Source organism: Tubulanus polymorphus, chromosome 4 (genome assembly GCF_964204645.1).
Source record: "Tubulanus polymorphus chromosome 4, tnTubPoly1.2, whole genome shotgun sequence".
Lineage (NCBI taxonomy): Eukaryota > Metazoa > Nemertea > Palaeonemertea > Tubulaniformes > Tubulanidae > Tubulanus > Tubulanus polymorphus.
Window position 1 is genome coordinate 23,138,948 of NC_134028.1, and position 26,367 is coordinate 23,165,314.

The 26,367-nt window shown below is 39.0% G+C and overlaps 1 protein-coding gene across 6 annotated transcripts; it reads right to left on the reverse strand.

The window, feature by feature from the left end:
• Positions 1–159: 159 nt before the first annotated feature.
• Positions 160–16,616, reverse strand: LOC141903184 (cyclin-dependent kinase-like 4). Of its 6 annotated transcripts, none has more exons than XM_074791215.1 (13): positions 16,436–16,616; positions 15,824–16,114; positions 13,467–13,661; positions 11,471–11,649; positions 10,662–10,774; positions 8,470–8,609; positions 6,815–7,045; positions 6,188–6,205; positions 5,470–5,741; positions 5,116–5,283; positions 3,186–3,457; positions 2,134–2,231; positions 160–1,257 (listed from the first exon to the last, which is right to left on the reverse strand). In XM_074791215.1, the coding sequence occupies exons 2-13, from the start codon at positions 15,992–15,994 to the stop codon at positions 1,186–1,188; spliced, it is 1,929 nt and encodes a 642-aa protein (XP_074647316.1). In that variant the 5' UTR covers positions 15,995–16,114; positions 16,436–16,616; the 3' UTR covers positions 160–1,185. The 6 variants fall into 6 exon arrangements, with proteins under 6 accessions (XP_074647316.1, XP_074647319.1, XP_074647318.1 ...); XM_074791218.1 differs by having other exon boundaries at positions 2,073–2,231; XM_074791217.1 differs by lacking the exon at positions 6,188–6,205 and having other exon boundaries at positions 6,839–7,045.
• Positions 16,617–26,367: the final 9,751 nt, after the last annotated feature.

Consider the following 26,367-nt stretch of genomic DNA (forward strand, 5'->3'; position numbering starts at 1 on the left):
GTCTAACGTCGTTCCACTGGAGAGTAATTGACAAGGACTAGGATACCGGGTTAGCTCAGTGACGGATTAAATAAATCTAAGCCATCATCAAACAACCATCTCGCTCATAAGATCAAGATTTCGATGAAAACGAACAAAAAATGAATCGAAAATTCACACTTTTATTTTTCCTAAAATGCTTCGTACAGAATTTGTGAAAGTCATTTTTGTCAATTAAATATAACTTGCATATATTATTAAGGTACAGTACATAAAATATTCTCATATCGTGTGTAAAATTATGATCCATAAAATTTATTGAAATCATTTTAACGATTTTCATTAATAATAATAGTAATATTCATTAATCACGGCGCGTAATACTAGACTTGTCATCTAGCTGGTAATACGATTAAATGATTGGAGGAAAATACGCTGCACAAAACAAATTCGTTAAAATTAAAAAACACCAAAATGTTAAAAAAACAACAGTGGGTTAACAATAAAATGCAAAACGTGAAACAAATATTCACTATATTTACACTATACACACATCAGTTTAAAACCCATTGCACGTTTAACTTCTATAGTATGTTAGACGTGTTGAGAATGAATAGTTTCACACGTTTTTTTTTAAATATACTCGAAAGGGAAAATCTTTACAGTTGCTTCAGATCAATTAATTCTCGTGGCGGTGCGTGAATTCCGGGGGCAGTCGGAGCGGGGATGGCGTCGTTATCGCGAGGAATTGGAGCAGGAAAACTTGAAGTTATGTATTGTCTGGAAAACTAGATCGTCCAAGGCGATCTACTCCGGAGTAAACGGTGTCCACCGCATTACGAAACAATTTACGACAAATGAGCTCGCATCTTCAATATTTGTGCATTTAGACAGTTTCTAGTAGTATGAATCACGTCAGTCTTTCCATTAGAGAATGGACGGCGTACACCACCCACAAATAACTATAGTATCACAGTCCGAAGATCCGGTAGTGGCTGGAATCGAAATGATGTCCATTTTGTATCTCGGAGTTGCTCGGGTAAAACTGAACAGAACGGAAACGATTATAGCCGAAATAGCAACAAAAACACATTCACAAAACTGTTCTCTAAATCGTGATGAACTCGAATCAGATTCTAATCCGATGACAGTAGAATGTCACCGGCGCGTGAAATGCTTTCTCGTTCGCGTTTCCTTTTCGCACCGTCATACGGTCGGTAGATTGTCGGGTGTTTTTGGTTTCGTAGCGCACGCCTGCTGCGGCTTGTCGGCTTGAGCCTGAAAATGAAGGCGAAAAGAAAGTAAAATCTGGATGAAATTAGTGTTAAATTGTTGTTAATCAGTAGTATGTACAACGGATGGTTAAATGTGTGCTAAGTCTGTTCGACTACTTGGTGCCATGCTATTTCATTAGGTTATTCAACTACATATTGCAATTGTTTTTTAAGTATGTTTTACGCAGTTATCTATGAAATACGCATATTTCAGAGAATCTGCAACGAAGATATGAATTAGAAAGTATGGTTAGAAGAGCTAAACAATGAACGGCACTGAGACGCAGTGTAGTACGGTCTATCAATGTCTAGTATTATCTTATCATCATTATTCATAAAACACTATAGTATATCCAATGATATATGGAGAATCCCACAATAATAATGAAAAGGAAAATAAAGTACAAAAATGTTTCCTTGAGCTAGTAATTTATTCAACGTTTCGATTACATGTATATTCTAATAGTCTTCAGGAATACTAACGCAGAATAGAATATAGTCGAAACGTTGAATGAACTACTAGAGGATCATTCATTTATTATGTACACATTAGGGGAGGGTCAGCGCAATTGTGTACTGTAATGCTCAATGTATATGAAAAAAGAAAAAAATGGCCGATTTTGCTAAGGGGGGATGAAAAAGTCAGATTTCATGATCCCTAGGCCGAAGAAACATTTTCGGACTTAGTTTATTAGTTTTCGTCATTATCGTGGGATTCCCTACGTATCACAACCGGGAGCTATATTAGGATGTTAGGTACAGAGCTGCACTGGTTGAGTTTTAGAGGCTTCGCGCACACATTAAACACATCTTACATACCTCGATTAACAACAATGATCGTTTCGAGTAGGTTCTCTCTCTCTCTTTACCGCGATCCTACCTGTGAATTCAACGCGAACGGATCGATGTTCGTGATATGCGGAATCTGAGCCATGTAGTTCTTCTTGTTCTTTATTTGAGATGTTTTGCTACTCGATGCTGAAAAACGGAAAAATACACCGGCTACATAAGATTCCTGAACATCCAATGAACCAGCCATACTTCAAATGAGGAAGTCAGAGAGAGGATACAGCAGCTCATCGGGACCCATGACAGCTTCCTTGACATGGCCAAAAAGAGAAAGCTTCTATGGTTTGGCCATGTTACCCGCGCTACTGGCACGCTTACCAACGCCATTCTACAAGGCTCTGTTGACGGACAACGAAAGCGAGGCAGACCAAAGCGATGGTGTCTGGATGATGTGAAAGAGTGGTGCGGCCAGAATCTACCAACCTTACTAAAGCAGGCCAAAGACAGGAAGCATTGGCAACAAACTGTGCGAGCTGTGATGCACCGACGGCCCCCACGGCTAGGGCACTGATGATGATGATGATGACATAAGATTGCCGCCTTTTTTTTCAATCTTTTAAATTTGTATATAGCAAGTTTTAATTCTGAATATATATATATCTCAGTCAGTCAGTCTGACTGTATCTGACTGTCTTGGTCTGTCGGTCTCAGTCTGTCTGTAACTGATTGTGTCAGTCTGACTGTATCTGACTGACTCTATCAGTCTGACTGTTTCAGTCTGTCTCTGTCTGTATCTGAGTGTATCAGTCTGACTGTCTCAGTCTGTCTGTATCAGTCTGACTGTCTCAGTCTGACTGTATCGTCTGACTGTATCAGTCGGACTGTATCAGTCGGACTGTCTCAGTCTGACTGTATCAGTCGGACTGTCTCAGTCTGTCTGTATCTGACTGTATCAATCTGACTGTATCAGTCTGACTGTATCTGACTGACTCTATCAGTCTGACTGACTCAGTCTGACTGTTTCAGTCGGACTGTCTCAGTCTGTCTGTATCTGACTGTATCAGCCTCAGTCCGACTGTATCTGATACAGTCTGTCTGACTGTATCTGGGACTCAGTCTGTCTGTATCCTGTGGAATACTTACATTCAGCAGTAGTTGATGTTTTTAATTCGGGCAGTGAAAGACCTCCGTCTGCTACTACGACGCCGCCGTCTTTCCTCGACTCCGATCGACGTTCTTCTTTCCGACGATTCACCATTTTGTCATATTTTAACGTTTTTTCGTGTAGCGTTTTTTCCGACGGTATCGGCTGCGGGCTGATCGTTACTGTGTTACTATGGTGATTGGGTGATGGCCCGGGTTTCTTGGTGTTGTACATGGCTGCTGCAGGTGCCTTCTTTACTTTATCCGTTACCCTACAAATGTTAGAGGCGAGACGGTCATGAAACAAAACCTATGACAGTATTAATTCTGCTCAATCTCAACTGCTGAACAGATTCAAAATCTTATGATTTTATTCGATACTTTGCTTATACCCTAGAAAAAACTTTCTAAATAGCCGAGCTGCTAAATAATACTGTCCCTCGCATCAAGAGGCTAGATATAATTTACACTATTACAATATGTAAATGTTCAACCAATTTTGTTGCCTAAATATACAATTAAACTCTATGCAGGTATGCGTTCAGCGCAGAAACGCTTTAAAATGGCATTATTTCTGAAGCGAAGCTTAGATAATGTTCTTTATCATACATATATATTAATCTATCGATAAAGCATATTTAGAACTAGCATATATACAGGAACTACAGCGAACAATACAACTAAAACATCAATGGAAATCGTAAAGGAAATATTATCTACAAATCTGCACGTAAATAAAGCGCTCTCTGCTATCAACAATACTTTCTGAAATAAGATATCAACTCCATGAAAACTACATTGATTAGATTCGATAGAAATCGAATGTTTTTTTTATGTCGACGATAAAAAAAGTCGACAATAATATAATTACATCCATAATCGCAATCAAATGTGAGAATTTTTCTCACAATTTCAATGGTGAAAAATCTCTCCGTTTGAAAGAGATCGAAATATGGAAAACGACCATGAATTTCCCAGATTTAGATAGACACGGCTGGCTACACAATGAACTACTCATATCTAAACGCTGAATCGCTTTGTTAAATTTACAGACTACACGAATATTAATCATATTAAAGCGTTGAAAAGAAGGCAATTACTAAAACAGGTCCCTATATGAAGCGCGCTGATATTAGCACAGGCACGTAATATAGATTCTTTAGTCTAAATGTACATAGATAAATCAAACATTTTCAATGACCATATTTCCACAACCGCGGTAATAATAGACATCGTGTCGCGAAGCGAAGATTTCAGAAAAAAATAAATTGAATCTACTGTAGGTAGATATATCTAGAGATTGAGAATAGATAGTTCTACGTGTACTGAGAAAGATACGTTGTAACACTTGCCGAACCTGTTCCCGCGGTCGCTGCACATTCACCGTCAATATGTTCTAATCTACAGCAGAAGACCACACACGAAAATGACAACATCAAAAAAATTTCTCGGTGGAATTGATTCTCGAAATAAAATACATGGCTCAAAATAATTCTGATCGTTTCGAAAAATACTGAGTGAAATGATAAATTAGTGAGTGTCCTGTTTTAACATACCATGCGTCGAGTTTTAATTGCTATATATTGAACCAAAGAAACAACATTTCAAAAATGAACTATTGAATCTATTTATTCGGCGATGAATTGTAGTGTTGTTTGATGCTCCTCTAAATCGATATAAGTGAAGCTTGTGTCGGTTAAATGTTTAATGTCATTAATTAGTAACATCCGAATAACGCGCGTACACAGTGGTCAAACTAGGGGGCGGGGGAAGCTTGAGACTCGTGTGCGAAAATTAAAGAAGCTCGCGTCGCGACTCGGACCATTTCCGCAAAACGTAATCAACTTTCATAAGCGCGTTTTGCGGAAATGGTTGAAGACCGGCGACGTCAGTTGAGTAAGGATGAAGCGTCGTTGTATCGTTTGTCTACCTGAAAGGAGCAGGACCTCCGTGTTGAGGAGGGGCCGGCAGGTTCACTCGTGGACTCACGTAGACTATATGATTGATATTACTAGTTAAATGCTGATGAGACGGTGGAGATTTATTTCCATTCACCGCTGCCGCTGCTGCTGATGATGTTGTCGATTCTATCGCGCAGCTGCAGGAGAATATCATTAATTTTTCGAGTAAAATTTTCAATTATTCAAATCGTCGACGAACTATTGTCAACTGTCAACTAGAAAATTTCAACTACTGAACTCGATTAGATCGACAACCCTGCCGTAATTTTCCAGTGACCCAATCTAAAACATCAAAATTCAACAGCTGATCTTATGTTACACACCTGGTATTAGTTGGTGCAGTTTGCTGCTGTATAATATTCTGAGATCCCGATTGGTTAATCGGTGGAATGCTCTGCTGTCCGTTTTCTAAGCTATGATTACTTTGAGTTTTATTTGATGGAGACGTGACTGTATTTTCAGTAGGCGATGATTGCGACTGTTGCTGCTGCTGCTGCTGCGGCTGTTGAGCACCTGCAGTAGCGGCTGCCGGCAGCTTTTTGGCAAATTTCTCCGGTTCTGGGAGTTTGCGTCGAGGTTTATCTTCGGTCGATTCCTGAAGGTGAAAAACAGTTTCGTGAAAAGTTAAGAAACCTCGTTAATTGTTTGAGTAATTGTATTAAACAAAAATAATTTTACAAAACATAATATTACCCAGATTCTAGAAAAATTTACAAAAAATCCTTTGTCATGCCTTTTTCTTTGATCAAATCTCGCTGATTTAGTAGTGACCTAATTGTTGCCGGTAAGCTTTTATAATTGGATACCAACATATAAGTGATTACGGTTTGTGAAAATATCCAACCCGATCATGAAACTAAACAGCAGACAGGTTACTCTCTTAAATCTTTCCATGCAACTTCTGCCATTGTGACTAGTGTATTGAATGAAACCGTGCCATAATATCTAAGTTTAATTATTGTTTATTCAATTATACTGAATAAGGTATGAAAAATTTCTCAATATTTTCAAGATTTCAAGTGTCAATGTGCGAAACGTTACCTTCTTCCGTTGTTGAGCCTGATATCAATTTAAAACACCAAATGTTAGATCAAACTTAAAACTGAGTTACCATTGAATAAATGTCCAGTTATATCCAGTTAAGATACTAGGATCCACTGATTGAACAATGAATGGTGTCAGGAGAGGGGTTGAAGGATGTTAGGGCGATGAAGGGTGTCAGGGGGATGTAGGGTGTTAGGGGGTTGAAGGGTGTCAGAGGAGGTTGAACGGTGTCATAGGGGGTTGACAGGTGTCAGAGGGGGTTGAACGGTGTCATAGGAGATTGAAGAGTGTCATAGGGGGTTGAATGGTGTTATAGGGGGGTTGAATGGTGTCAGAGGGGGTTGAAGGGTTTTGGAAGGGGTTGAAGGGCGTTATAGGGGGTTGAAGGGAGTTATAGGGGGGTTGAATGGTGTCAGAGGGGGTTGAAGGGTTTTGGAAGGGGTTGAAGGGTGTTATAGGGGGTTGAAGGGAGTTATAGGGGGGTTGAATGGTGTCAGAGGGGGTTGAAGGGTTTTGGAAGGGGTTGAAGGGTGTTATAGGGGGTTGAAGGGTGTCGGAAGGGGTTGAATGGTGTAAGAAGGGGTTGTTTTCACACGTGCAGATGACGAAAGTTTCTTATTTTACCCGTTTATTATTCTGTTGCAGTACCTTCTTCTTTTTGATATTCTCGTCTTTCTCGCGCTGTTTTTTGTCCGACGCGCGTTTGCTGTATTTCGCCGCTTCCTGCGCCTCTTTGTGCAGCTTCGATTTGATCTCGGCCGCGAATTTCTGCGCGAAGTCGTCCTTCTGGAAGAGTTCGTGTTTGAGAAGTTGTGAACACGTCGGCCGATCGTTGGCGTCTAATCGTAAACAGCTCTGCGAGAGAATGAAAAATGTAAAGATTTCGATGAACAAAATTGACAACTTCGAGATATTTCAAAAAATGAATGATGGGGTTTAACAGAGCCAGTTTCATTGGCCGAGAGGAAATACATGTCGATTCACAATGCAACACTATGGAACCTCTTTGCAACAAATTTCGGGTTTAGTTTTATAGACTGGTATTAACTTTTAACCCTTTCAGTGCGTTTACACCGCAGTGCGGTGTATAAATCGGTGATGGATTTTGCTAGTACATCGCACTGTGGTGTATTGATGTAATTAGTTTTTATCTCTATTGAAAAATGGCAGCACCTGTCAAACATAGTGAAATATTAGTAACTAACGATACACCACACCGCGGTGTAGACGCACTATAGTGGTATTCCTGTTATTCAACACACTAGGGTGGAATTTTTCAAAATTTTCAAATTATCAGCACTATAGGGAATTGATTAGTCAGCACTGAAAGGGTAAACCCTTACTGGTAATTGAAAATGAATTGAGTTAACCCCCCGGATTTAAGTCAATATCAGTCTATGAAACCAGGCCCAGGGGACCAGAAAATCTTTGTAATGCCTGATAGCTCGTTATATCCAGTATGAAATGATCAAAATTGTCCTTTTTTGAGATTAAACTCTAGGTTTGTAATAACTGATAAATTGATATCCAATGTTGTTAAATAATGATGTGTTCATCTTTCGATATTTCAACACATTTCTGATGATTTTAAGGTTTAAACATCATCAGTTTGATGCGTGAACTTGAATCTATATCTCTATTTCCTATCCATCTTACGCATTCCAACGTTCCCTTCCCGGACTGCATCCATCCAACCCACATAAATAAAAACCGATACCCATATTGAACATAGGTATTTCGAAAGCAGTATTTAGCATCGCAATCGATAAGAAAACGACATTTACATTTCGCACACTGTCTTCACTCAATCAAACGACTATATCGCGTTCACTGGCGCAAAGTGCTGTTAACGTCTTCGTAACGAAATCTGATATAGGATACAATTATACTTCAAACACTTTCAGACATTCGCGCGTCAACTTGACTTCTGACTACAGAGAATTCGATATCGTAAGGAGAGTCCTCGAAAAAGCGGAAACTGACTCTTTAAAACACAATACACCGGGTTTGAGCGACGTTTAAATTGCAGCAAAGAGTTCTTGTTATAATGCGCGCACGTTTTCAGATTTCTATCCCGGGGGGTGGGGGGGGGGGTTGGGGCAAAGTTGATGTAAGAAGCTATACCAGGTTACATTACAGTGCAATAAGCAATGCACTTAGTTATATTGCAAAGCCAATAGAGGCAGTGTCCCATAGGGATCCAGACACCCAGAAAAAAGAACCATCAAATCTTCATGAAAATTAGATAGAAAAGACGTGCGGTATCACGAACGCATTACCTTCATAAAGTCAATAGATAAAGGCGATATCCTCGGAAACTTTTTCTCCAGCGGGACGGTCTCCTTCACTTCGGGAAGTCGCATTCCGACGAACAGCGGATTTTTGTGAAATATTTCGCGGTGTCGAGACGATAGGTTACCTGGAATTTCAAACACGAGAAAAAAAATCATTTTTTTGAATTTCTCCAAGGGCTACTAACATATACATATAATATATATACTACAACTATACTATATATAATAATATGTGACTTATATAGCGCTTAATCCAGCCAGGCTGCTCAGAGCACTTTACATTGTCGGTATTATTACCCCCAGCCTATATAATAACTCTATTCCATGTATCAGTCATCTCTCCCTGGGGTGAAGTAACAGAGAGCGGCTAACAAGCGCTCACGAGTCATCTATCAGGCCAGGTATTCTATACAGGTACAACTATACTTTGTATTATGGAAATAGGATAAACTTACGTAAAATATTTGGTAATGATGGATAATTAAGTACGAATCCGCCCTCTGATTGATAGATAGAAGCGATTTGAGCAGCTCGCCGCATTCAGGCCCATTATCAATAATCATTATTATTATCAGAACATTTTCGAACAGATTCTGGGCAAAATGAGCAAAATTCGTACATAATTTATGATAATAACTGCTCGCATTCTGTAGGAGACAATCACACGTGAGGGGATTCAATCCGATAGCTAATTAACAGCAGGTCATCTACAGGTCGTCACAGTTTAAACCGGTGTTGTCTCAATATCTGTATCTTCGTTCTGCGTCTATTCATTATCAATTCCATCTACATCAATCATGAATACAAAGCCTAATACCCCAGATGATATTGGGGGACCTACATAAAATCACCCTATAACATCATTAGAATTTATCACTACATATTTGCTGATATCATATAAGGGGGATCAAGTGGAGGGAATACTACAGGAGTGGATTTACATAGGTCCTCCATTTTGCCAAGATGACATTTTGGTTTAGAATCATTCTAGATGCTTAGAAAATGATCCAAACCCCTTTGAAAGGCTTCGTTCAAACAGGGCTCACTCGTCATGCCTTCATGCTAGGAAGTTTCGGGCCCCCTATTTCAAATATCCGGATTGGCCTGTGTAATGAGCTACTACACTGCTATGAATCGGTTATTGATCAACATCGAAACGATTTGAGCTGGTTCATTCGTTTAAAACCATTTCAATTCATACACAACTGCCCCATGAGAACCCAAACTATGAAAATATTTATGATCATATTACAGCTTTTCATGGACGAACCTTAATGAAATTTTATCTCTGAGCGCTTTAAATTATTGAATCGATATTATATCAAATGAATACGAACTGAAGTATTTCAGTACACGGTATAATTAGATATTTAATAAGTTTCCCATTAGGTTAATATGAAACTACTAGAGAGTTTCAATAATACACACAGACTAGTCGTCATAATATATCAGTCAGTATATCATATTACGGGAGCTAAATATCTTTATGATTCAACCAGATATAAAACAGTGAACAAATACTGTTTATGAATTAATCATTCAATGAATGATGAATTCATAAATAGCGTTGTTCAAATCAATAAGCGCATTTTTCATCGAACCGTTTAACGAAATAAAACAGTTTTCTTCATAACTTGATTTCATTCAACTCATAATACGAGCTTTCGCAACCGGTGCGTAGAAACTTTCATATCAGGCAAAATATCAACGCAGAAAAAACGCAGTGCTTATTTAATAAGGGAATACTGAGTGAGGAGGGTAAACCATGATAAATCAAATCATTGAAATTTATGGCTTTTTTCAGCAGTTGATCACTATAAGACGAACGACAATAAGTCACTACCTGATCATTAAAATCGATTTAAAAATATTCTGTTAACTCGACCGCCGATCACACATCTATATCTGTACTTCGATTTCCGATTTCAAAATCAAACCCCCTGTTTCGCTCCCGGCAGGTGTGGTGGGTCTGTAAGGGACACTCAATCGAAAAATCAAACGAACTTTACCAGCCAAATAAATAAATAATGGGGACAATCCCTATTCTAAGAGCAAAATCAATTGTACAACTCTTCTTAAGAATTGTTGCACAACAGACACAGGCCTGATTTGACGTGGTCCCCGGGGCGGGTGGGGGTAGGGTAATCTGTATTGTAGAATAACGAGAACAAACTTACCGAACACTCTGACTATATGAAACAGCTGATCAATATCGGAATCACCCGGAAACAACGGCTCTCCCGTTAACATTTCAGCTACTAAACATCCTATTGCCCAAATATCCACCGCCCTGAAATACAATTAACAGTTTCACTATTCAATTCTCAACGCCGCCATGAAATGATAGGAATAACTTAAGATTATTTCACCAGTAAATTTACAGATTGATGATAAATACATGTTCATCGTGGTGCAGGAGACCTGCTAAAATCAGATCCTGTGATTGCAAGACCAGAACACCTCGACGACATCTAGATAGCTAGGATAAAAGTTTGTAAAGCAATAGGAGTAACTTTCAATCAAAACAAATAAGTCTTCAATACCAAACTCCTTGATACCAAAGTCTTTAATAATGAACTCTTTGATACCAAACTCCTTGATACCGAACTCTTGATAACTGAATTCATTGATCCCAAAAAGATACCAAACCCCTTGATACTGAACTCTTAGATACCAAACCCCTTGATACCGAACTCTTTGATACCAAACCCCTTGATACCAAACTCTTTGATACAGAACTCTTCGATACCAAACTCCTTGATACCAAACTCTATGACATTGAACTCTATGACATTGAACTCTTTGATACCAAACCCCTTGATACCAAACTCTTTGATACTGAACTCTTCGATACCAAACTCCTTGATACCAAACTCTATGACATTGAACTCTATGACACTGAACTCCTTGATACCAAACTCTTTGATTGGTTGAAATTTGAATACGAAATTTTCTCTTTAAAGTTTTGATTTTGCGAATGATTTACCTGCCGTATTTAGTATCCCCGACCAGTAATTCCGGCGCTCTGTACCACCTCGTTGCCACGTAATCCGTATACATTTCACCCGGTTGCGCCAACGCCCGCGCGAATCCGAAATCACATAGTTTCACTATCCCCGAATGACTGACTAAAATATTCTCCGGTTTAATATCACGATGGATTATCTAAAACAGCAACAAAAAAAATTACTTAATTAAAACATCCAATCAATTCATATTCAACTCGGTATCTGGTTCCATTAATGAGCAAAACCCACAGTTGCTGATATAACTATTCATTCTGACAGTTTCGAAGTTATGACTTAACTTCATCATCAGAGAATAAACAAAATTGTCAAATCCTCAATTGTGGGTTTTGCTCATTAACCCTTTCACTGCATGCTTATACACCGCAGTGCGGTGTATAAATCGGTGATGGATTTTTCTAGTACACCTCACTGCGATGTATTAATGTAATTAGTAATTAGTTATAATCTCTCTTGAAAAATGGCAGCACCTGTCAAACATAGTGAACTATTAGTAACTAACGATACATCGCACCACAGTGTAGACGCACTATAGTGGTATTCCCATTATTCAACACACCAGGGTGGAATTTTTAAAAATTTTCAAATTATCTCCAGCACGATAGGGCATTGACTAGTCAGCAGTGAAAGGATTAACTCTAAAATGCAGATTTTAATATCAGTCTACCGGTCATCTGGTTCAAATCCATGTTTTTCAAATCTAAGGCCGAATTTTGGCAACTTGCAACTAGGGAACTAGATTTTCAGTTGGGATATATAAATAAAATTGATATCGAAATGTAACTATCCCAACAGATACAAGAAATATCTGATTTACACTGTGTAGATGTTTGATTTTCATTCTTTTCCTGCGTTTCCCTTATAATCAAAAACATAAATCGAAGGCAAACTGGGATTCTGGCGATGAAGGATCGCGCATCCCGAGCTCTCTAAAATCCTAGAAATTGAGCCTTGTCAAAATTTCTTTGTATATCAATTTAGCTGTAGTGTTATATTTGTCGCCGTATAAGACAATATACTACACAGCTATAGGGCAGGTGTATGTATTTGTGACAAGTTGCCAATTTAACGAAGACAATGGTTCGTATACACAGACACAGTATAAACCTCGATCCCGCATTGAGTCGATGCATCGCATTCCATAAAACCAGTTCGAGTTTCTCTCTTAGTTCTTACAAAGGAAATCATGAATTTTTCATCTCAAAAATAATACCCGGTGTAACCAGGTCGACGCGTTCATTTCATAATACGCGACATTTATGGTAACAAAGTTTCTACGGCCGGATAACGACTTGGAAAAGTCTAAGGATTTTTGAAACGCAGTAGTGGATCTAGGGTCTGACTCGGGGAGGGGTGCGACCCCAAAATATGGAATAGGGCACCCCGAAAGAAAGCACATTGCAGAACATCGTTTGCAAGTACAGAGAATGAGCACTAATTCAAAACCTTTAAAGGAATCAGTTTAATACTCTTCATTTTCCCGTGAAATCTAAGGGCAACTTAATATTTTTAGGAGGGGAGGGGGAGGGGGGTACGCCCCGCCTGCACCGTTCCTCAGGATCCGCCCCTGAAACATGTGCGGATAATCAACAGATCACGGCCCACTCTATGGATTTGAACAAACATCAAAATTTGAAATATTGAAATTGTCAGTTGCACAAAAGTTTAAGATAGGCGGCTGATAAATACCAATGTGAACTTTAGATTGCCACTAAGTCAACTATCCACTGGTTAACTCTTTTAACCAACTTTCCAGCAAATAGCGCCACAAACTCCAAAGGCCAGTAGCTCAAATGCTGGTTAAAGATCACCAGCTGAAAATACCATGAGGGGGCCTATAAACTTTTAATTTTTATCCACTGGTTAACTCTAACCAATTTTCGAGCACCTGGCCCCAGGTGGCCCGTACTTAATCAGTTAAAAAACACAGCAAAAATACAGCACGATAATACTTACATTATGTAAATGACAAAATTCGATTCCTTTGAGCACTTGCCACAATATTTTACGAACGGTTTGTTCGTCGAGTCCGTTAGGACAACGTTCTAAATCGTCCAACACCGTGTGATCGACGAATTCGAATACTAAATACAGACGTTTCTTACGTCGGAATACTTCGATTAAATTCACTAGATTTTCGTGGCGCAGTTGCTGAAACAAAAAACGAGAAAAAGAACGTTTGAAAAATTTTCAGTGAACCTAAAATAAAATGATAACTTGTTTCTCCTGAATGGCTGGGTCATTTCATTAACTGCAATAAAATTCGTAATCTGTTCACTTCTAGCTGCTTGGTCTGTTATTGTTAGCTTGATCATGAATTTGAAAAAAAAATGTTCAGGGTAGATAGGTGGCCGGGTGGGTCAACTTTTAAGCTCAGCAGAAACAATTTTCGATTTTAGCCTTATAGAAAACCGATTGAAGTATTTGTTAAACGATAGACTAATAGATGTAGAAAATCTTATGGTTTAACGATCAGTCTTTATTATTCTTCAGAGAAAATCGATGAGAAGTTTTCTTTTGATGATAAATTGTGAATATATTGTCAAACTACGAGTTATTGTCGTTAGAAACTACAATTTCATTACAGAGAAGTCCCAAGACACGAAGCTACTTTTTAATAGGACAATAGCTGGTCAATATTGAACCCTGTGAGTTCGAAAGTGGGGGTTTCTATCACTTTTCAGTCCACTAGAAATCTGCCTGAGAGCCTATAGGCCTATACCAGGTGGCTATATCTCAATGACCTTGTGACTGGTAGTTATAAAGTGCTGTTACTACAAACAGCAAAAATCCGCTAACAGTAAACACTGTGTATTAAATACTGGTTGTACTGTCCAGTTGAGTGATCATGATTAATAGAACAAACAGTAGGCAAATATCAGCCTGAAATGAATTCAATTGTCCTGAGAGTGTTATGATAGTAAAAGTTTTAGCACGAGGAGAAATCTCCATAATTATCTGACGCGCTGTTTGTACAAAAAATATGACCTCAAATTCAAACGTTAACTTCGACATTCAAAATTAGCTGTAATCAACAAGAGAAATCCCACAACAAAATGAGAAATTTGAATAGATGAGTATATGTATTTGCGCAACGTTTCGGTTTAAGACTAAAGATTAGCTGTAGTTGAAATTGTAAATATAAATGCCAAACAAATACAGTAACTGAAAATCGACTCGAGCGGAGTGTACAAGAAACTGCTAAGAAGGTACAGCCTACTCTACTCAGGCCTGTTGCAAAGCTTTTTCGAAGGGCACTTCACTGTGAAAAGGCCCTTTTCCTATCAAAAAAGGGCATATCTAAACTATGAAGTGCCCGGGTCCTGAATAGATCATTCGAGAACAGATGGCATTTCATTAGGCCTAATCAAAAAAAAAGAAGAAATTTTGTATCTGAAATCTTGACCCAAAATTGACCACTGACTTTGAAGGACGCTTTGAAAATATTAGGGGGTTCGGCCCCTCAAACTAGGTAAAACGAGCAACCCTCGACTGAAGGGATATTGATGGAAGTTTAATTTTTCATTAAATCGTCATCGGATTTTTATAGATGCGACTACCGCGTCAGAAACAAGTCTAAATTGATTTCGTTTTTTAGCTTCTTTGTAATAAAAAAAAAAGAAGAAATTACGAAAACTTGATCCAAGTAATGTTTAGATTTGAATGTAGAGAGTATCGGGGTTTAGTCAGTCGTCACGCACGTCCTTTGAAATGACATCATTAGTAATTCATGAACCGCTGAACAACGACCTTAAATACGGATGTAGGGAAACAAGTGAATTATCGATGAATTCTAACAATACGATATAAATCAATTCCGGCGCCCGGCGAGCTTTCTAAACAGCGTAAACCGTTCAGTCAAGTCATCGTTCAAATCAAATACTATCCCGATTCTATTTGTCGATCATGATATCAACGATATCATCGCTTAAGCAGAACCTTTGTTCGGGGGTGGTTCCTGGAATTTCGTAAACAAGGGGTCTAATTAAGCCCTATGAACCCCTCTTTTGGGCGAGTGGGATCATCCCCCAAATTTTGCAATTTATAGAAAATAGATTGCCTGGCTAATTTTGTATCAAAATTAGTTCATTCAGTATCAAAATGATAATAATATTTAGTATCACAATGATAATTAACTTAATTTAGTAGGCCTATCAAAAAGTGCAATGATATGGTTTACAAAAAATAGGTGACCTGGGCCACTAAGGCCAGGTGGTTGGATCCGTGACATAGAAACACAACTTACGGATTCTAGAGTTAAATTTGGAGCTTTTTGATCAAGACCCTCTCTAGAAATTGAATATGAAACGTACCTTGAGAACGCGCACTTCCCTCATCGCTATCTTCTTCACCATCTTATCATCCTCACTTTCGAGGAATTTTTTTATGGCGACGATTTGTCCACTTTCTTTATGTTTACACTTTAGCACCATTCCATAGCTGCCCTCCCCCACGAGTCCCATATTGTCATATTTCTCCATCATCACTGTCCACGAGTTTTTAATATCGAAATCTTGATAGAAATTGCGTAGGTTTTAATCCTTTTTTTTGTATTATCCTAATCTTTCATTCATTTCGTCCTTCCTTCGAAAACATGTTTTAACCTACAGAAAAAGACAAAAGATTGATTCAAGACATATGACATGCCCGTTTGCCAGCAGAGTGGTCTTAGTGCATGGCCATGCGACTGTGATCTGAGGTTTATCATTTTGTATTGGTTTATGGCTTATTATTACTGATTGAGTAACATTAAGGTTTTGCTATCAAAAAACTACTTGTAGTGGTGGAGTAAAAAGGAGATTGTAAAAAGTATAAGTGAACGTAATTAACGCAGACTGTTTAACTAGGCTAATAAATAAGTCAAAAGTGTACATTTACAAACTTTACTTAGGCTACTTGAAATATAATATAGTAAAAGAAAATACCTTCGTCAAAAATTGAAGATTATTCCTAGTTATATTCGTCAGATTCACATTCTAAATTCCTTTTTTTATTCGCGAAAGAAAGTCATTTGTTTTATAAAAAGAAGTAGAAAAGTTTCATCGAAGTTTCTCTTGACAACACAAACGCTCATCGAGCTTTGAGGACTGGCAACGAACGTCTACGTCCCTGAATTCGGTTACACAAGCACTAAACTTACAGTCAGAGATATCGGAATCGGGTCCGGACGAAAAGCAGAAAAGCCGGATCTGGATGTCCAGCAGTGCAAGGACTGGGGTTCGAGGAAACGCCGTTACGGCCCCGCCACGATTTGGTTTTCATCATCGTCATCGTCATCGTCATCGTCACCGCCACCGCCACCGCCACCACCACCACTACCACCACCACCACAGATTTACCATAGAATAATTGATATTAGTTCAGATAGTTGTTAAGTTAGTTTCAAAGATTAGATTAAATAATAAGATTAACAAAAATTAATGCTGGTAAATTTTAATAATAAACAATTGATTATTATAATTTGTGACATATAATTTGAATTGACAAAAATTTATTTTACGAGGTAAGATATTTCTGGTCTTCCCAGAATTTATCGAGTCTACTTTTAAAGCAGTTTATTGATGGAGCAGTGACTATGTTTTCAGTCAGGCAGTTCCATCTATTTACAACTCGGTTTGAGAAAAAGTTGCTGTAAAGCTCCTTCTTGCACCTTTGTTTTAAAAGTTTCTGACTGTGACCTCTCAATTGACGTGTCCGTCTATCTGCCTCAAGTGTGTTTCCATCAATATTATAGTTTTCGTGCATGATGTTGAAAACCATTATCGTGTCTCCCCTGGCCCTCCGGGAATACAGGGTAGGTAAATTCAGCTTCTTTAGTCTATCCTTGTATTTTAGGTCTCGATATTTTTGGACCGTCTTGGTAGCGCGTCGCTGGACTCTTTCAAGAGCATCAATATGTTTTCTAAGGTACGGATTCCAAATTGTTGCAGCATATTCAAGTATTGGGCGGACAAGACCCTTGTAAAGTAGGCAAAAAGTCTTGGCATCTAAGTTGTTGAATGTTCTTTTGATGATCGCAAGCATGGTGTTTGACTTTTTAATTGAGGTGTGTATATGGTCCTCAAAAGCTTATTATCAGTCAGCACCCCAAGATCTTTTTCAACTTGTTTTACGAAGAGCTGGAATCTTTGACCGCCTTTGTCAGGCATCCAGAATTTAGAAGGAAATTGCTCGTTTCCCAGATGGAGGACTATACACTTTTTGGGATGAAACTCCATCTGCCACGTTTTTGACCATTCATCAAGAAGGAATGAGTCATTTTGTAATAATTTAACATCTTCTTTTGACTCAATTTTACGGTAAATCTTTGTGTCATCGGCGTGCATCTTGATATTGCTGTTTACAACCGGGGGGATCATTAATGAATATTACTATCCGTTTTGACTCGGCGTCCTGTGTAAAATGCATAGAACTATAACGGAATAGTTCTATGATAAATGATACAAACTTGAACTCGAACCACCCGATTTCCCGTTAATTTTTCAAAGCCATCCGTTTTTTTCACTCCTTGAATCTTTTAACCGAAAACGAATCAGAGATGAAAAGTCACGACAAGCCGGTGGCCCTAGCCACTGCCTAAGACTGGTTGCCGGTCTCTACCTTCCCGCGAATAGGTCGCGCAGAATTGGAAGGCAACCAGTCTAGTGGCGCGCTAAGCAATACTGAAAAGATGGCGTGCTTTACTAAAATGTACAGCAAAAACCTCGCCCATACAAACATTGCCACCCTCCTTTCCGACCCCTGAAATCAGTATTTTGATATTTGGTAAGTGTTTGTAACATTGGTTTAAATGGCGCAAAATATTCCATCTCAGATATTGTGTGGGTAATCATTTTATTTCAGGCACGTCCTACGTAATCGGTGCACATGGTGGCGCTCAGTCAAGCAGATGAAGCATATCGTCATTCATCCTGATATTTCTAGACCACGATGTTTTCTACTCGGAGTGTTGTAATGAATTTTATTCTAAAATGATTACATCGACTGATTACATCAAACAGTGAAAACCGTGGTTAGTTTATTTCATGTTCTCTTCATCGGTTTCAGAAACGGATAGTATTTGTTGTTCATTCGTTACAACATTCTTATTTTATATTTCATGTTCGATTGTGGATGCAAAAAAGTGTGGATAGAAAAACCCAGTGATTGAAATTAACTGCAGATTGGAGCGAACAATTTAATTTGTAAATTTGAATTTTAAATTAGATATTTCTGCAGTTATTTCTAATAAGGAAAGAAAACGATCTTATTAGATTTGTCTATTATAGGCATCACTTCAACATGATTAATGGGAATTTTGATCCTGCGCAGGAAAACGAGGAATCACTCTTGGATTCTGCACAGGACATCAAGGAATCAGTGTTTCACAATCAGACTCTTTTGGTTTCGCACCGGACATCAGGAATCGATCGTGGATTCAGTACAGGACTACAAGAAGAAATCAGTGTTTCACAATCAGACTTTTTTGGATTCAGCACAGGACATCAGGAATCACTCTTGGATTCTGCACCGGACAACAAGGAATCAATGATTCAGTCAGACCTTTTTGGATTCAGCGCATTGACATCAGGAATCACTATATGTGGAAATTCAACAAGATAAGTAACATTTATCTATATTTATCGGTTGTTGAATTGATTTTAAGGGACCAGTTTCTCAGTATTTGTTATAAACCATGTTTTGAAATGAAATCACAGAAACCTGTTGCATTTATTCAATCATTTCAAATTTCTTAATATGGGTGAATATTTGGCTAGGATGAGTTTATGGTTGGGATTTTTAGTTCAGTAAGCAGGTTAACAGATTTTTAGCTCCGCTGTGACCGAAGGAGCTGATGGGTTAGGGTGATTATCCGTCGCCGTCTGTCCGTCCATCCGTCTGTCAACTTTTGCTTCTATTTGCTACTAGTGCTACAGTTCTTTTCTAATCTTGACCAAACTTGGTATGAAGCTAATATGGTCAAAGGGCTAAAAATCTACAGAGCCGTTTCCCCTTTTTGATCTCTAGGGGGCGCTGTACGGGTGGCGTTTGGAAAATCTTTAAATCGCCACTTGTCCTACAATTATTGTCCGATGTTGACGAAACTTGGTATGTAGATACTGAGATCAATCCGAGAGCTGAAAAGTTATAGAGTGGTTTTCCAAATTTAATCTCTAGGGTGCACTGTACGAGTGGCGCTTGTAAAATCTTTAAATCGCTACTTGTCCTACAATTATTATCCAATCTTGACGAAATTTGGTTTGTCAATATTTTTGGCCATTGGCTAAATGTTGCTGAGCCATTTTCCAATCTGATTTCTAGTGGGCGCTGTACAGACCATGCGCTTGTAAAATCTTTCAATTGCTACTTGTCCTACAATCATTATCTGATATTGATAAAGCTTGGTATGTAGATACTATGGGCCAAGGGCTAAAAAGTTATAGAGCCGTTTTCTGGATTTGAACTCTTGAGAGTGCTGTGTAGGTGGTCCTTGTAAAATCTTATCGTAAAACAGTGGAGCTGTATCAGCCGATAAGCTGCTTGTCTAAATTGTGATCAACTCAAATGTTATTTCTAATCAATATGAAACTGGTTCCTGATGTCAATAATACAACTGTTTTCAATCATGTTCCTTCGTGATAATCAGATCATGTGTATCTTTAGTTATAATTTCTGTAGATTAAACTGCTGTAGTTATTTCATACTGATTGAATAGTTATAGATACATGTAACAAACATTGTGTACAGATACAGAGTACAGATCACTGAATACTCCATCCTGTGATTGAACATTGACTTATGTTCTCTCATCTTCATTAGATTCCCATGCGTCTAACTAAAACATCAGAACATTTCAACTCATCTAACCGCGGGTTCGGGGAGGGTGGGTAGGGCTGGGGGGAGGGAAGGGGTAGAGGGAGGGCGGGAGGGAAGGGGTAGAGGGAGGGCGGGAGGGATGGGGTAGAGGAAGGGCGGGAGGGATGGGGTAGAGGGAGGGCTGGAGGGATGGGGTAGAGGGAGGGCGGGAGGGATGGGGTAGAGGAAGGGCGGGAGGGATGGGGTAGAGGGAGGGCTGGAGGGATGGGGTAGAGGGAGGGCGGGAGGGATGGGGTAGAGGGAGGGCTGGAGGGATGGGGTAGAGGGAGGGCGGGAGGGATGGGGTAGAGGGAGGGTGGGAGGGATGGGGTAGAGGGAGGGCGGGAGGGATGGGTTCTGGGCTTGAGGGTGGAATGTAGGGGTGGTAGGGGTATGGTGGGCTGGAGAGAATGGGTGGTGGTAGGACTTTGGAGGGAGGGTATGGGTTTAGATGTAGGGTTTAGATTTAGTGTAGGGTGTTGGGTCAGTAGGGGAAGGGGTTTCAGGATATTTCAGAAAATGTGTCCCATCTTTTTATTATTCTAAGTAAGAATTAATCATTATGAAACACGTTATGTGGCCACGCGTGATGGGAACATGTCATTTTTCAAGCTGTATATACCACCGGCCAATTGGACGAGTTCAATTTTGATGGTTGTTATTTCTATGAGACCCGGTGAGGGCAAACATAATTTCACTGTCACTTCCAGATTTTTGAATTGGGACGTTTCAATTTTTAGGGCCATCATTTAAGATGTCGAATGATCACAAACTGCTCCTTGGCTCTGATCAAAATACGGCTTAATGAACATTTCAATTACCTTTACAATATCATATGTATAATTACTGTTAATATTTAGCGGTTTACTGCTTCTTTTTGAATACATTTCTAGCAGAAAGAAGTATTCTATTTTCTTCTGTGCTATTTTAGAAAACGCTGTAAATACTGGTTCTAGTTAAACAACTGTAGGTCTATAGGACGACTTGTCGAGTCGAGATGCAGTCACATTCATTGCTGCTTCCTCTTTTTCTGCAGATTCTTAGACGGAGACTCACTCTTCATTTTTTGAAGAAGAGTATGGCACTCATTAGAAAAGTGATATGTTTTGTGATCACTTTTATGGATTTTCAGATACACTTTCATTTGCCTTCAGCAGTATGTGGCACAGTATATCACCATTTATAGATAGATATCCTTAATAATTAGTTACCCTTTTCAAAAAGATAGGACACATTTTCTGAAACTTTACAATTTATTAGGTGGGACATAGATTGACACGGAGAGACTATTGTTCTATTATTATATTCAGGGTATTCTATCGATGACAGTATATTTCTACCTGTGACTTCTTTTTAGAAAGAGGGGCTGCGAACTAATTATACTTATATCACGAAATATTTTACTGAACTTGAAAGTCGTAAAAAGTTTAAAACAGATGATATTCAACCAGATATAGCTGTAGTTTTCACAGTTAGGCTACCGCGACCTTCCTACTGTGACCTTCCTACTACATTGAGACTTTGATAAAGCGTATTATGCTTTGTAGTAGTTACATATCTAAGATTATTTAACTGTGTTTGCAGTTTTTGTGAATCCTTTAGGACAAATCTCAGTGATTTTCTTGTAGGAAACGCATTCACTTGATTTCATGAACAACATTTCAAATTAACAGGATACCAGCTCATATCAGATGGCGCAACAATACACTCAATTATACGTAGTGAAAGTTAGTTCATTTTCAATGAACTTTGAACTGGATTTTTCTACTCCCAAATGGAAATTTTGTCGAACAAGTCATCGCATATATGAGACTTGTGTTCCCAATGGTATAATTTTCCTGAAAAAAGATTTGCCGATGAGAAAAGTTGATTAGAATTTTAATTGAAATGTGGAAGTAAATGAAGCGCGGTATCCAAGTAACATAACCCCTCGCGAACGTGATGGATCCTCGCCTGCTATAAGTGGAATCCTCGATTGCCACAGTAGCGCTGCTGGTACACCATTGTGTATGTTGTAATCAATTGTAAATACTTCGTTTTCTTCCATATACTAATGCAGAAAACCCGTTATCGCTGCTTTGTCGCAATATTTATCATTCCTGTCTACTAGAATAGAAATGCTGAATACAGACTATTGTCACAACAAGAGGGGATATCTCTAGTGTATTTTGCCATTTTTCACGATCATATCAGTTTATGTAAGTCATAAACATCCTCCGCTGTTATTTAAGATTTTTTCTGTGCTCGATCAATTTGTCAGTTTATAATAGCTTTTAGACTTCGATCAATGTATTATTTTACATGTAGACTCGAATTAATGAATTATCCCATTCAGTGCGTACGTAATTCTTGATTTTATACAAGTGATTGATGATTAGTCCAATTCCCCTATTCAAAATATGCAACACTCAATTTCTCATGTTACGTACGTTTGCTCTGGTACAGCAGTGACAATTTCGTGGCTACAAAAACTGCTCCGCGTATGAAAATTCATCTCTAGTGCCACCTTTAGTTACTGAACTATGGCCATGAACCAAACTTTGACTCTTTGGTTACCAAAACAGCACCATGGACCAAACTTTGACTCTTTGGTCCCCAAAACAAGGCCATGAACCAAACTTTGACTCTTTGATCACGAAAACAGGACTATGGGCCTCACTTTGACTCTTTGGTCACCGAAAACAAACCATGGACCAAACTGTGACTCTTCGGTCATCAATAGAGAACCATAGACCACACTTTGACTTTTTGGTCATCAAAAAAGGGTCCCAAACTTTAAATCTTGTCTTTGGTCACCAAATGAATGAAAAGTTGTACAAGTTATTTCTGTTGCCTTCACAGCTCTGCATTTGAGAATGAAATGATTTATGTGGAACTAATGACGTAGTTAGTGAAAGATTCATCTGTATCAGTGTTGCTGCTGGTGTTGGTGCAAGTTACACAACTTTTTGCTGTCTGTCTCTAAAAGATTAAACTTGATCCGAGTCGGAACTGATGAGAGTTCTAGTCAGACGACAAATAAGGAAAAGAAAGCCATATGAAAAGAAAAAATATAAAGCGAATGCGTGAGCTTCGAACCACAAAATAAAACAGCATCAAATGCTGATAAAGAGTGGAGTCCGAGAGCAATTCGAAGGTTTAGTGTCCTGCACGCTTAGAGGGCGGGCAGGGGTCTATTCCTACCTCGACTCAAAAAAAGGATAGAATATAAAGAGTGGGGTCTGAGAGCAATTCGAAGGTTTAGTGTCCTGCACGCTTAGAGGGCGGGCAGGGGTCTATACCTACCTCGACTCAAACGCTTAAAGTAAGCGAGAAAAAAGCGTAAAAACGAAAATGGCAAATGAAGGAAAATGGCTTGAGTTTGATTGGTTCCACTGGGTTCAAGTGCAAACTGGAAGAGACAATCAAACAAATTATTAATGATGTGTATATTTTGTAAACATCAGCAGTTCATAATCAATTGATAAATCTTATGAATAAGAAAACATAAAACAACCTGCTTATATAAAACCTCTATAGTAGAGAGTATAGAAATATCTGATCTAACTATCAACTGTCATTGTTTCACATCGGTTTCATAATTAGAGTGATGATGTTGAATTTGTGAAGCAACATAAATAGCATTAATTGTTTTGATCTCAGCCATCATTCTGGTCCTTGGTTTGTGTTTGCCCTTCCCACAACGTTTTGTGAGTGGAGGTTTGGTTCGGGCTTATTTTCTTGGTTCGGGTGAACCCTCCATATACCTCCCCCTCCCTTACTACATTATTAATTAGGTTCCTCGGTCATTTGATGAAGTGAAATCTGTTTATACTAGGCATATGATCATTTGAATGCCTCCAAAATTGTGGAAAAGTATCTGTGAGTCCCGTCAATGATGCAATTGATTAAGGATTTCGATATATATATATGAAATTGATATGATCGTGAAAAATGGCAAATCGTTTTGTAGTTATGGTACAGATGAGTGGTGTCTGAGGAGGAGACAAGAGAGTTGAGGAAGCATGATGGGAGGGCATTGAGGGAGGGTTAGGTAGGAGGGCATTGAGGGAGGGTTAGGTGGGAGGGCATTGAGGGAGGGTTAGGTGGGAGGGCATTGAGGGAGGGTTAGGTGGGAGGGCATTGAGGGAGGGCTAGGTGGGAGGGCATTGAGGGAGGGAATGGGTTGGGGGGTGGGAGGGAAGGGGCGAGGGAGGGCGGGAGGAAAGGGGTCCGGGAGGGTTGGAGGGAAGGGGCAAGGGAGGGTGGGAGGGAAGGGGCGAGGGAGGGCGGGAGGGAAGGGGCGAGGGAGGGCGGGAGGGAAGGGGCGAGGGAGGGCGGGAGGGAAGGGGTCCGGGAGGGCGGGAGGGAAGGGGGGCGAGGGAGGGCGGGAGGGAAGGGGCGAGGGAGGGCGGGAGGGAAGGGGTCCGGGAGGGCGGGAGGGATGGGTTCCGGGAGGGTCAGGATGGGGGTTAGGTGAGTTGAAATGTTCTGATGTTTTAGTTAAACGGATGGGAATCTAATGAAGATGAGAGAACATAAGTCAATGTTCAATCACAGGATGAAGTAATGCAGTGATCTGTACTCTGTATCTGTACACAATGTTTGTTACATGTATCTGTAACTGTTAAATCAGTATGAAATAAGTACAGCAGTTTAATCTACAGAAATCCTGTACTGTTTCTGTCTCATTGATTGATAAGTAAAAAAGAATTAATGAATTTCTCACAGTCTCTGTTATTGTTTTACTCTCATTTACAGGATGAGAGTACACACTGCAGCAGCAGACCAGCAACAACAGCACCTCCAGCAGCGGCGGCGGCAGCACCAGCAGGTTATATGTTTATGTTTCCAGCATTCAATCACTCAAAGATCACTGCTAAGTTTAAAGTGAGTTTGCAATTGTTAAAACTCATTTATGTCCTCATCATCATTGGAGTTATCAAGGTTTTTATGTTTTCCATTCAATTTTCAGTGAACTATGGAGGTTTTGGCACCCAACAATCAACCTCAAATATCGCTGGTTTATAAACATTGACGAAAATGGTAAATCTTTGATTTGGTGTGAAATGAAAATGGTATGTCTTTGATTAGGTGTAAAACAGCTCTTATTTCATAACAATTTTACTGACAATATCTAACATTTGTTTTAGGGGCTGAAATTGGAACCCTTGACAATCTGTGAACAGTAAACATTGGGAATTCACTTCACATTTGTCAAAGATGGATATCACTTTGGATTCTCAAAACAAATACGGTACCGGTAAATATCTCTACAGATTCTAGTCTCTGTTCGACTAAATTAAAAAACTCATTTCCTGATTACATATAGAAGCTACATTAATCACTGAAGGCGAATATTTTCAATCACTTCTATTCTGGTTAAAGGTCTAATCATCAAAATTATACAACTTTTGTATTCTAGGGCCCAAAGTAAAGCTGAACTTGTATTAAACATTGCGCTCCAAAAATCAAACAAGTCAGAAGTGGTGAGTTTTACCAGTATATCGATTTATTGCAGTAATTTGTGGTGATCTTTAGATCAAATACTAAATCAAGTCCAGAAAATGATGTGTTTTTGATTGGTCAATGTTGGCAGGTATCAACGCTTTACTAGAGGACGCAGTCTAAAGCTACCATCAACCCTCTCACAAATCTGCATATACTCGACACATTGTGATAAAGTACTCATTAACCTGGTAGGTTTTCAGAATGAAATAAATGCAATAGAATTTACTATTTTAACAGGCTCATTTAAAAGTTAAGTAAAAAAGTATTAATGAATTTCTCACAGTCTCTGTTATTGTTTTACTCTCATTTACAGGATGAGAGTACACACTGCAGCAGCAGACCAGCAACAACAGCACCTCCAGCAGCGGCGGCGGCAGCACCACCAGGCTATCTGTTTATGTTTTCATCATTCAATCACTCAAAGATCACTGCTTAGTTTAAAGTGAGTTTGCAATTGTTAAAACTCATTTATGTCCTCATCATCATTGGAGTTATCAAGGTTTTTATGTTTTCCATTCAATTTTCAGTGAAC